Source organism: Gorilla gorilla, chromosome 8, assembly GCF_029281585.2.
Source record: "Gorilla gorilla gorilla isolate KB3781 chromosome 8, NHGRI_mGorGor1-v2.1_pri, whole genome shotgun sequence".
NCBI classification, from domain to species: Eukaryota; Metazoa; Chordata; class Mammalia; order Primates; family Hominidae; genus Gorilla; species Gorilla gorilla.
Genome location: NC_073232.2, coordinates 33,578,812 through 33,592,024, shown reverse-complemented (window position 1 = coordinate 33,592,024; position 13,213 = coordinate 33,578,812). Strand labels below are relative to the sequence as shown.

At 38.5% G+C, this 13,213-nt stretch overlaps 1 protein-coding gene across 4 annotated transcripts in view; it reads left to right on the top strand.

The window, feature by feature from the left end:
- Positions 1-9,087, top strand: part of ARHGAP21 (Rho GTPase activating protein 21) — a 135,522-nt gene extending 126,435 nt beyond the window's left edge. For 3 of the 4 annotated variants that reach the window (XM_055352013.1, XM_031015314.2, XM_055352014.2), the window contains 5 exons: positions 789-914; positions 1,118-1,159; positions 1,475-1,580; positions 3,485-3,516; positions 6,594-9,087. In XM_055352013.1, coding sequence (XP_055207988.1) covers positions 789-914; positions 1,118-1,159; positions 1,475-1,580; positions 3,485-3,516; positions 6,594-8,288 — 2,001 coding nt within the window. In that variant the 3' untranslated portion in view covers positions 8,289-9,087. Of the gene's footprint in view, positions 1-788; positions 915-1,117; positions 1,160-1,474; positions 1,581-2,308; positions 2,583-3,484; positions 3,517-6,593 lie in introns of all 4 variants that reach the window. The other variant, XR_008668750.2, reaches the window with a different exon arrangement.
- Positions 9,088-13,213: the final 4,126 nt, after the last annotated feature.

Sequence of the window (13,213 nt, the reverse complement as noted above, 5' to 3'; positions counted from 1 at the left end):
CCACTTTTCATTTCTGAAGGGGAGGGAGTTTGGTTTTTTTTTTCTTTTCTTCTTCAAACAGGATCTTACTCTGTCGCCCAGGCTGCAACCTCAACCTCCTCCCACCTCAGCCTCCTCCTCCCACCTCAGCCTCCGGAGTAGCTGGGACTGCATGCACACACCATCGTGCCTGGCTAATTTATTTTTAGTAGAGATGAGGTCTTGAACTCCTGGGCTCAAGCAATCCACCTGACTCGGTCCCCCAAAGTGCTGGGACTACAGGTGTGCCTGTAATCTTGTGCAAGTTTTTTTTCCTTTGATTTTAACATTTTTATCAGTTAATCCAGCTTTGGTAACCGTCGTTTCGAACCAAATCAGTTGTTTTCAATCAAAGACTTCTTGGAAAAAAATGAATGCTAATTATGCATTGCACATTATCATTAATGCAGAAAAAACGTTTTGTACACATTTGCTTTGAAAATCCTAACTAGGCCACTTGTGGTGGCTGACACTTGGAATCACAGCACTTTGGGAAGCTGAGGCTGGAGAACTGCTTGAGGCCACGATTTCGAGATCTGCCTTGGCAACATAATAAGATTCTATCGAGAGTGCAGTAAGCTGTGATCATGCCACTGCACTGCAGCCTGGGTGAACATGAGACCCTGTCTCAGAAAAAAAAAAATCTTGCTAGAAAGCATTATTTTTTTAATCTACATCAAAGCTATTTTTCTGTTTATTCTTTTTCATCAAAAATCCTACAATGGCAATTTCAGCCTACTTCCTTAAGAAAGTATCATCCTTTCTTTCAGATGGAACCAAGAAACCTAGCAATAGTGTTTGGTCCCACCCTTGTTCGAACATCAGAAGACAACATGACCCACATGGTCACCCACATGCCTGACCAGTACAAGATTGTAGAAACGCTCATCCAGCACGTAAGTTCATGCTTCATCTCTGTAAGTTCATGCTTCATCTCTGCAAGAAAATTCATTTTCACGGGCAGCCGCCATTTGGTCAGACAGAGGTTGGTTGTAATATTTTTCCCTAAGAAAATTACCCTTTCTCTATACTATCCTCCAAGATCTCAGTATATTTAAAGGCTTGTTTAATTTCTCTTCTCACCTTTTTTAAATTTTAGCATGACTGGTTTTTCACAGAAGAAGGTGCTGAAGAGCCTCTTGTAAGTATTGTCTGTCAGCACTTGTACTCAGTAGTTTCATTTGGGACACAAGATCCTGGCGCGCCAACAATGTCAACTTCCTGCTTTGTATGCTATTGTCCGCTTTGCGCCCCGGAAGCAGGTCTCTAGCTCAGTTTCTGATCTAATGAATATACAAGTACGGTGCTTATTTTGCAGTTAATTATGCGTAAACAATGTAAACACATTAAGCACAGGTGCTTTACTTAGTAATGTGTCTTTTACTAAATGTTGTTTAAATTTTAAAGAAAGTATCTTTGAAGAGATGATGAAGAGATCTTTGTTTATTAACCATAGACAACAGTGCAGGAGGAAAGCACAGTAGACTCCCAGCCAGTGCCAAACATAGATCATTTACTCACCAACATTGGAAGGACAGGAGTCTCCCCAGGAGATGTATCAGGTAACTCTTGCCTGGGCAGTCTTGACCTCTAGGCTGAAAGCTACATTCTTACAATATGAAAGAGCAAATCAATCATAGTGAATTGTTACTTATGATTTTTTTTCTTTTTCTCTTCCTTTCTACTAATAAAAAACCTAATCTTCCTTTTCCAATTGATCTGAATTATCTTCCAGTGACTCTAATGCCATTGGCAGTGCATGCAGTTGTAATGTTTGTCAGAATGGAACTATGAGGGAAATGAGCATGCAAACCACTGTTTTGTTCTTTTTTTTTTTTTTTTTAATTCACAGTTTCCATGTAATAGTCATCACAAGGTAAAACAGATATATGCTACTGAGTATGTGGTTGCTGTGATGGCAGAAAGTATGATCTGGGCTGTATAAGTAGTTCTTATTCTTGAGCCAGGAGTTCTGTTTAAAAGCAGCAAATTAAATCTGTTGAACTGGTAATGGGCACCATTTTCATAAATACAGTGTATTATTTGTCACAGTAAAAAGCCAGCCTATTTGACATTTATTTTCTTCTGTTTCCTGTTGCCACCCTAATGCTTGGTTAAGTATTAGTTCTTCTAGGCTCTTTTGATGAAAACTTTCTCCTGCCAAACTGTTGCACTAATCTAGCATGTTGTTTTACACAATGTTCTCCCTTTGTCTCTAGTTCTTGTTTTAGTCCTAAAGGGTTTTTTCAGCTCTTACTGACACAGGCAAATCTATACTGATGTTGAACAGGCGAAGTGGGAGGAGTCTATCACACGGTAATGTCACTAGTGGATTCTGTGATGTCCCTGATGGACAGCTGGAACTGTAGGAAGAAGGAGGACTGTTGTCCACACTGTAGCTGCCTTGTCTGCAGAAACCCCCGATTCTTGTAAATGCAAACATAGTTGATCTGTGGTGTAAAGTTTCTCATAAGATTATTGTAAACAGATCAATACTACTTTCTTAAAAGTTTTTCTGCTGTTTCTTGTTATTTCTGAAGCAGACCCTGAGGAGAAATAGCATGGTATGGTCTACCAGTTCTTAAAGTCATAAAGCATTTAGCCATGTGTTAAAAGGGGCGTGGCATGGGGCTCAGCTCATTAATTCTGAAAACCAATTTCCCTAATGTTGAAAGATGAAACTTCAAAATTGGTATTATCCTGAATATTGCTAGCCCCTTCCTACCCTCTTTATAATTGTATAATCTGAGTTTTTGCCAGACAGTAAAATTATGGTCTCCATTTTTCCATTTCCATAATAGCATTTGTTAATAGGTAATTGCAAAACTGGTAGCAATTTAACCAAACTAGTCAAAAGGATCCCTCAACTGCACTGCTATGGAACTGGGGTCTGAAGCACAAAGATAAACATTATTTAATGTAAAACCAAAGTGACCTGGAAGCAATATTATCTTAATGCCTCTTTTGCATCCGTACGCATACAGCATAATGCTCAGAAAATTTAAGTCTGACAAAAATCAACATAAACATGCCAGTATGAGTGTCTCAATTGTAGCTAGGGCGGCCAACACTCTTAAAAGTTCTACATTGTGTATCAGTCTCAGATACAGGATGTGGTACATTAAAAAAAAAATTATTACACTGTCCTGAAGCTTCTTTATTGCTAGATTTAATATTTAGAAAATCTAATAAACACAAGTATTTCTGTTTTTGTTTAGCACAGGGCTCCTTTGCCATTTCTATCATTGAGCTGGTTCTGCCTACAATTCACAGCATCCTTTCATGGCGGTGGCTTTCTGTGGTGCAGCTTGCATCTTTGTGAGCTCTGACTATCCACTGTGTTCTATTGTTTTGAGTTTTGCTTTCACATTTTGTTCTGTGCCTGTCTTTCCATAAGTTTTGCATTGTTTGTGGAAAGCAGTAAAGATTGGCTAATACTGACCATGTTTTATTTAATTTTTCACAGATTCAGCTACTAGTGACTCAACAAAATCTAAGGTAAATTGTTTCATACAATTTGAAATATTTTGGGGGGGGGTTGTTTTTTGGCTGATTGTTATGGTTGATATACAAATGCATTCCTCTCTATGTCTAATGAGACAGAGCAACAAAGTATAATCAAAAAATTAATTCCTAAAACAATATATGATAAGAAGAATACTAGATTTTGAGTTGGAATAAGAACTCAAAAGTTCATATTCTTCTCATTGTGCAGTTTTAGCATAATACAAAGAACTAGGCCATTCTTTAATGTGAAAATTAGGTCCTAACATACACAGAAGTGAATAATAAAATGAGAAGCCTCCCTGCATCCATCTTCATCTCCAATAATTATCAGCACTCGGCCAACTCCGTTTGCTCTGTACGCCACCTGCTTCCCTCCCTCTAGGACCATCTTTACACAAATCCCAAACATCATATCATCTGTAAATATTTCAGAAATACCAATTTTTTGTTAGGCGTTTTTACAGACAGTATAGTCTTGCCTTTTCAGTGAAATCACTAATTTTTTTTAATAATATTTTTACACAATCTGTGTTCCCTCAATTACACAACTTTTTGAGTAGTTTGTGGGACGTTTATAGTTCTTAGAAAGTTTTTTGTCAAGTCAGTGGATCTAAATTTTGCTGTTGAGGCAGTAGCAACTGGAATTGTCAGACTTCTTAAAACATTATGTTTTGTAATGAGACATGAATTTTACATATCATGTTTAAATATCATAACAGGACTCCATATGATTAAATTATAATTTTTACAAAAATGTTTTATCATGTCTCTATTGCTTGTGATGTTTATCTTTTTGCCCAGCTTTTTATCTTGAAAAATGTTAAACCTACAGAAAAGCTGCTAAAATAATAGCACCCAAATCCTTTACCCTAGATTCATCAATTGTAAATTCACACTTTTGTTCTGAATCATTTGATAGTTACTTGTAGAGATAACACTACTCCTAAATACTTCAGCATGTATCACCAGAGAACTGGGGCATTCTCCTATATAATTACAGTGTAATTTTCATACTCAGGAAACTGAGGTAAGTACAACACATTATTATCTAATGTGCAGTTTTTATACAGATTGTCCCAGTAATATTCTTTACTTCCTTATACAGAATGCAGTCAAGGATCATTCCTTGCATTTCTTTGTCAAATCTCTTTAGACTTCTTTAATCTAGAACAGTTTCCTTAACTCTATTGCCAGCAGATGAGATTTTAAACCAGAGAGACCTGTTTGAAATCCCTGCTTTTCCCTTCTCTAGATGCATTTTTCTTAACCTGTTATTACAGTAGCCTTTTCATCTTATCCATAGTGGTGTTATGCCATGCCTGTAATATAGTGGATATCCCAATGACATGATTAACCACTTCTAACAAACAGTCTCTGTAGGAAAGTAGAGTAATTTGCCTCAACACATATATGATCATAGAATTGTAAAGAGAACCTTAAGGAAATCTGAAAGACAGTATAATCTAATTCCTTCTCGCCACGGAATTGAGATGTTTAAAAGTGAATCCCTTGCTCGTACCCAGCAAGCTAGAGAGGATGGACATCAAGGTCTCCCAATTGAGAGCCCAGTCACAACCATTATCCCCTACAGTCTTCAGCACAATGTGGGGAAATGTAAATAACCATTAGAAATGTGCTGGATAATTATGAAAGTCTTTATAACTTGTAAAAACAAAGTTCTGTTCATCTGTGATTTCATCTTAGCGAATTCTTTGATAGAACAGCCTAAATTTTTACTTTAAGACTTTAAATAGGGCAGTTTTAACTTGTCTAAGATTTGCAGGCAATAGAGAAATATACTGTCTGTTTCTATTACTCAGCATACCTCCTGCCTACCTGCTTGTCTTAAAAAGTGTGTGGTAAACCAGCAGATATTTACGAAGAAACTAATAGTTGCAATCAAGAACCTATTATATCTAGATGCAGTGGCTCATGCCTGTAAATCCTGGCACTTTGGGAGGCTGAGGTGGGAGGATAGCTTGAGACAAAGGCTTCTAGACCAGCCTGGGCAACATGGTGAAACTCCATCTTAAAAAAAATTTTTTTAAAAGAACTTGTTATACATAGCAAATAACTTTCCCAATAACACTGCACTACAGTGTTTCTGTGGTAAGGATTTAATTGTACTTACGTTAATTGATCTTTCCTTTCTACCTTCCTGGGATGGGTTCTCACTCTGTCACTCAGGCTGGAGTGCAATGGTACCCTCATGCCTCACTGCAGCCTTGACTTCCCCAGGCTCAGGTGATCCTCTGACCTCAGCCTCCCAAATAGCCAGGACCACAGGTGCGTGCCACCATGCCCACTTAATTTTTTGTAGAGACAGGCCTTCACCATGTTCCCTCGGCTGATCTCGAACTTCTGGGCTCGAGCAATCTGCCCGCCTCAGCCTCCCAAAGTGCTGGGATTACAGGCATGAGCCACCACACCTGGCCTGTTTTTTGAATATTCTAATTCTGTTGTTACCTTGAGATAAATGAAGACATTACCAACCTGATTTACTTAAGGCAGATCCTTGAAGATCCCGCCTGAATGAACTAATGGAAGACCAGAGTTCCCTTATCTCAATGAGCTTATCTGATACAGTATCTATATCATGTGGTACCTGTAATTAGAAAAATCAAAGTCAGTCATAACCATTTAATAACCTATATCAGAATATGATGTTTGACTGTGTCACAATATTGTTTTACCTATCCCATGCCTCTATTCCAAATGAAGGAAGTGAAGAATGCCTGGGCACTGTGGAAGGAGGGAAGGTCAGGTGTTTGGGGGATTTTGATAGGAATCAGCACTAAGCACAGACTATTTTCCTGAAAGGCAGATGTGTATGAGCTGTGGCTTGGCAGTTAAATACCACGAGGCAAGAAATTGGACTCATTAAATAAAAATTTGACTTTGGTTCAAGGTAAAAAGAGGTATTAAAAAAAAAAGCTAATTGCACTGTTAATGCTTCCAGAGTTTTAGTAGATATAATTTGATAAGAAATATTTGGGAGACAAGCTTGTCAGAAAATGAACTCAGCTGCATTCTTATGCTCAGAGTCTTTCTTCTCTCTTGCTTCCCAGGGTTCTTGGGGATCTGGAAAGGATCAGTATAGCAGGGAACTGCTTGTGTCCTCCATCTTTGCAGCTGCTAGTCGCAAGAGGAAGAAGCCGAAAGAAAAAGCACAGCCTAGCAGCTCAGAAGATGAACTGGACAATGTATTTTTTAAGAAAGAAAATGTGGAACAGTGTCACAATGATACTAAAGAGGAGTCCAAAAAAGAAAGTGAGACACTGGGCAGAAAACAGAAGATCATCATTGCCAAAGAAAACAGCACTAGGAAAGACCCCAGCACGACAAAAGATGAAAAGATATCACTAGGAAAAGAGAGCACGCCTTCCGAAGAACCCTCACCACCACGCAACTCAAAACACAACAAGTCACCAACTCTCAGCTGTCGCTTTGCCATCCTGAAAGAGAGCCCCAGGTCACTTCTGGCACAGAAGTCCTCCCACCTTGAAGAGACAGGCTCTGACTCTGGCACTTTGCTCAGCACGTCTTCCCAGGCCTCCCTGACAAGGTTTTCCATGAAGAAATCAACCAGTCCAGAAATGAAACATAGCGAGTTTTTGGCCAACGTCAGCACCATCACCTCAGATTATTCCACCACATCGTCTGCTACATACTTGACTAGCCTGGACTCCAGTCGACTGAGCCCTGAGGTGCAATCCGTGGCAGAGAGCAAGGGGGACGAGGCAGATGACGAGAGAAGCGAACTCATCAGCGAAGGGCGGCCTGTGGAAACCGACAGCGAGAGCGAGTTTCCCATGTTCCCCACAGCCTTGACTTCAGAGAGGCTTTTCCGAGGAAAACTGCAAGAAGTGACTAAGAGCAGCCGGAGAAATTCTGAAGGAAGTGAATTAAGTTGCACCGAGGGAAGTTTAACATCAAGTTTAGATAGCCGGAGACAGCTCTTCAGTTCCCATAAACTCATCGAATGTGATACTCTTTCCAGGAAAAAATCAGCTAGATTCAAGTCAGATAGTGGAAGTCTAGGAGATGCCAAGAATGAGAAAGAAGCACCTTCGTTAACTAAAGTGTTCGATGTTATGAAAAAAGGAAAGTCAACTGGGAGTTTACTGACACCCACCAGAGGCGAATCCGAAAAACAGGAACCCACATGGAAAACGAAAATAGCAGATCGGTTAAAACTGAGACCCAGAGCCCCTGCGGATGACATGTTTGGAGTAGGGAATCACAAAGTGAATGCCGAGACTGCTAAAAGGAAAAGCATCCGGCGCAGACATACACTAGGAGGGCACAGAGATGCTACTGAAATCAGCGTTTTGAATTTTTGGAAAGTGCATGAGCAGAGCGGGGAGAGAGAATCTGAACTTTCAGCTGTAAACCGGTTAAAACCCAAATGCTCAGCCCAGGACCTTTCCATCTCAGACTGGCTGGCCAGGGAACGCCTACGCACCAGTACCTCTGACCTTAGCAGAGGAGAAATCGGAGATCCCCAGACAGAGAACCCAAGCACACGAGAAATAGCCACGACCGACACACCTTTGTCTCTTCATTGCAACACAGGCAGTTCTTCCAGCACCTTGGCTTCAACAAACAGGCCCCTTCTTTCCATACCACCACAGTCACCTGACCAAATAAACGGAGAAAGCTTCCAGAATGTGAGCAAAAATGCTAGTTCTGCAGCGAATGCCCAACCTCATAAACTGTCTGAAACCCCAGGCAGTAAAGCAGAGTTTCATCCCTGTCTTTAAACTTGGGGTATGTCCACTCTAGCAAGTAAAAAAACTACTGTTACACGTTCCAGTAACTCTGTCAATATTTTCTTGTATCAGAATTGTTATTATGCAGCCTTCATTTGGGCTGGTTTCATCATTTTGCACTGTGAAATAGCTTTACAGTGCATTACTACAGCCAGAAGAACATATATATATATATATATATATATTTAAAAATATATCGGATAGTTGTATACAAATGAGCAAGGTATTTGTTGCAACTTACTACATAGCATATACCCAAAATCACTGAAGAAAATCGCTGGCATCAGTGTGCAGCAAATTTGTTCTTTTGGTTTCATCACTAACAAAAGTGCCTCATCATAAAAATACAGTTGGTTTTTAGGGTGCCATATTGTTAAAATTAGATACCTTACATTGAATAAACGAATGCGTTTTATTGGTAACAGATTTCATTACATTTACCAGTTTTAACACAGGTGGATACAGAACTTCCATTCTTTAGTCATTCCAGGTGGATCTGAGTTTTATATTCAAACTTTTAATACAGTTTTTGAGTTTTGTGTGACTTGAATTTTTAATCTTTCTGTAAAATACGTAACTTAAATGAACATATTAAATGTGTATCTTTTCTTCAGATACCAGATTTGATATAAATGTTGTAACATAGGTGTGTAGATAGTGGATCCTGGATGGAACTGGCTTCTTTATCGAGAAGAATATAATTCTGCATGAGGACTTAATGAATCCAAACCTGTGTCATGCCTGTGTGCATACCCAATTAAACACTGGAAATAAAAATTGTTTTGGTGAATTTTGCGTGGCTTGAAACTTATTCTGATATATTTTTAGATATCATCCATTTATAACTACCTTACATGATTAATTGGTCCTGACTTTAAAAAGGTGCCTACTATATTTATACATTCCATCTTCTCCTCTTTCTTGCTGTGGTGGGTAGAGACTCTTCCAGATGCTTACATTAGCCTAACCTCACTTGTCGACCGATAGTGTTTAACTCTTCTAGGTAAAGTAATGTATGTTAATGTTCTTTTTGTGAGTGAAACGAACATGAGTTTGGAGTCAGTCTAGCTCTACCTAGGTATGTGAACTTGAACACATTATTTAACTTCTCTGAATTTGTTTTCTCATATAAACAGTTAGTTACAGTAACACTACCTATTATAAGGGTGATTAGATTTAAATGAGATACTGTTCCACTTACAGTGCCTGCCACACACTAGTTTCAAAATGGAACAAAGCTATTGTTGGAAGTAATGGTTACAAAAAAATCTCAGACTGTTAAGGCTGAGAAGGACCTTAACAGTCATCAAATCCAGAGATTGTCAACTGTCAAACATGATACTTTCTTAAAAGTATTTTGAGATTTCCCCTTTACCATCATGAAATGAAATTCATAATATATCTAAATATAACTTTATATTCAGTATGTTATGATACAGACCATAATCCCCTATTATAAAAGAAAAATGAAAGTGATTTGTAATAAAATAAATTTTTCAATATGCAAATGCTCAGGTACAACTACATCATGAAAATAATATAATGGAATAGTCAGATGTTTGCTCCAATATATAGAGTCACTAACAATGCTAACTACACATGGAGATGGTACCATGAATAGTTTGCTGCTGGCGATGAGATTTTACTAGGAGTCATGCCCTGCTTTTAAAGTTTTGAACAAAACAAAGCACACACTGCCCTTAGTTTACGTGAGGGGGAGTTCTTGCAGTGTATTATTAAAAGTGTCAAAAACACTTTTTACTTATATGTTTTAAAAGTTACTTTCGAGGCTCAAATAGTTTTATATTATTTGTTCTTGCTCCTAATTTTTTCTTTATTTTTTTTTCTTTTGAGAAAGAGTCTCACTCTCAGTCTGTTGCCCAGGCTGGAGTACAGTGGTATGATCATCACAGTTCACTGCAGAGCTGCGACTGACAGGCACGTGCCACCATGCCCAGCTAACTTTTTTTTTTTTGTATTTTTTTGTAGAGATGGGCTTTCTCCATGTTGCCCAGGCTCATCTCAAACTCCCAGGCTCAAGCGATCCGCCCGCCTTGGCCTCCCAAAGTACTGGGATTACCGGCATGAGTCACCACGCCCAGCCTTTCTTTGGCTATAATTTGCTGGACTTTTTAATTTCTTGAGACGATTGCTTGGAAAATTGATTTTTAGTTGTTTTCTAATATCTTCATTTTAAGGCTATATGCTGTATTTTTATTATCATTCACTTCAAAATGCTTTCTAGTTTGCATTCTGATTTTTTTCTTTAACCTGTGAGTTATTTAGCAATGTATTGCTCAATTTCCAAACATTTGAAAACTTTCTAGTTACGTTGACTCCAGCATAATGTTACATTATCATTAAACATACATTTGAAATGGAGACATCCATTTTGACCCACTATATGGTCAATTTTGAGAAATAATACATGTCTACTTGAATATGTTTCTATCCTTACTGTATGCTTTTTGTTTGGTGTATTAGGTCAAATTTAATCATGTTTTACAGATCTATATCATTATAGATTTCTTACCTGGCTCTTACCAGTTCCTGAGAAGTGATAGACTATTATGATATGAATGTAGATTTGCATATCTTTTGTGTTAATCTTTTATTTTGAAGTTAGTTTACTAAGTGAACATAAATTTAGAATTGTTACGTCTTTGTGGTAGATTGACCCTTCTATTATGACATGTCCTTCATAATCAGTCTCAACCAAAGCTTTATTGCCTTATTTTATATATTAATGTAGCTATATTAGTTACTTTTGGTTAGTATTTGCATAATACATCATTTTCATCCGTATTAATCCTTTTGTATTTTTCTCATAACAGCATATAGATTTTCTTTAAACATAGTCTCTTAGTTGGAATACGTAACCCAGTTACATTTAATATGATTATTTATGTGTTTGGATTCACATCTACATCTGAACCATTCGTTTTCTCCATGACCAGGGCATTTTGCCTACCCTTTTCTCTTGTTTCTTGCCTCTTTTTGATTAATATTTTTATTATACCATTTCCTCCTTCTATTAGCATATTTATATGTTCTTTTCATGGACATCCTTAACTGAATATAATTTAAATTGGATTCTACTTTGTGTATTTTTTTGTAGAGACCAGGTTTCGTCATGTTGCCCAGGCTGGTCTCAAATGCCTGGGCTCAAGCGATTTGCCTATCTTGGTCTCCCAAAGTGCTGCGATTACAGGTGTGAGCCACTGCACCGACCTGGCACATTGCAGCTTTACTAGGTTTTGTCAAATTAATCTCCAGAGTTCGCCGGCAGTGTACGAGGATTCTCATCTCTTCACTTCCTCAAGGACAGTAGGTACTGTCAGTGTTTAAAAATTTTGTTTTTAAAACAAAGTTGATGAGTGCGAGATCTCTCACTGGTTTACATTTCCTGCATTACTAGGGCAGAGACCACGTTTCAGATGTTCATTGGCTATTCTGGTTTCCAACTGAATTAAGTTTATTTTTTATTTTTTATTTTTTTGGAGACGACACAGTCTCGCTCTGTCACCAGGCTGGAGTGAAGTGGCGTGATCTCAGCTCACTGCAACCTCCACCTCCCAGATTCAAGCGATTCTCCTGCCTCAGTCTTCCGCGTAACTGAGATTACAGCCACGCGCCATCACACCTGGCTAATTTTTTGTATTTTTAGTAGAGACGGGGTTTCACCATGTTGGACAGGCTGGTCTTGAACTCCTGAGCTCAGGGAGTCCTCCCGCCTCAGCCTCCCAACGTGCTGAGATTACAGGCATGAGCCATTGCGTCCAGCTATGTGAACCTTTGACCATATTTCTGTTGTTTTTTTTCTCACAGATCTTTACAAGATCTGGATACTAATCTTAATTTCAAATCCCCTCTTTCAGTCTATAGTTTTTAAACTTTGTTTCAGGTGTTTCTTTGCATAGTTTTAAATTTTATTTATCCCGATTTGTTGGCTTTTATATGTGTATTTTGAGAACCACTAAAAAATACTTCCCTATCCACAGACATATGGTATATATTTGTTTTCTAGTAGGCTTAAAGTTCGTTTTCATGTGCTGGAGTTTATTTTGTGACTGATATTAGGTAGAATGGCAGGATTATCTTTTCCTCTGGTCGTTTTTGATGAGCTTTTTGCTACAAAATGTCAGATCCCTGGATTCGTATGCAAGACAATCAAATGTCCCTACTTGCCATTTCACTGTAGCAAGGTTAAACCGTACGACACCAGCAGGGCTGCTTTAGCTGACTGATTTGTGCAACAGAGAACAGTAGGAGCCAATTGTAACACAGGCATCTCAGCTGGCTGCCCAGGAAGGAAGGAAGGAGGGGAGTTGTATTAGGGGAAGAGCATCTGTTACACAGACCTCCCAGCATCCCTGCTATGAAAGCTAAATACCACAAGAGCTGGAACAGCATCTTAGGACAGTAGAAGGAAATAAAGCAGAAGGAAGCTTAGTTTTGTCCAGCCAAGGAGAAGGTTTAGACAGTATAATATATGCTCAAACCTTCCAATGAAGCAGTTACAAAAGGAAAATATTGGGAATTGGACATAAAGATTTATCGATTGTCAAATTTGTTGACCATGGGGTCCTGAAGATGCTTTCTTACAGACACAAAACATGTCTTGAAACCTTTACTTTCTGAGAGTAGAATGAAGATGGCAGTTGTAAAAATCTACCAACAAAACAAAGCAAAAAACTAGGTGCTCATGTATGACGTTGTCTGAATTTCACCTAGTCAGCATTAGATTTTAAGGTATGGTTAAGCTTCCCCAGAAGGTGGAATCACTGTACCTCAGTTTTTGTTACTTTTTTGTTTGAGACAGGGTCTCACTCTGTCACCCAAGCTAGAGCACAGTGGTACCATCTCTGCCCACTCAGCCTTTCTCATCTGACCACACAACACAGAAAATGATTTGA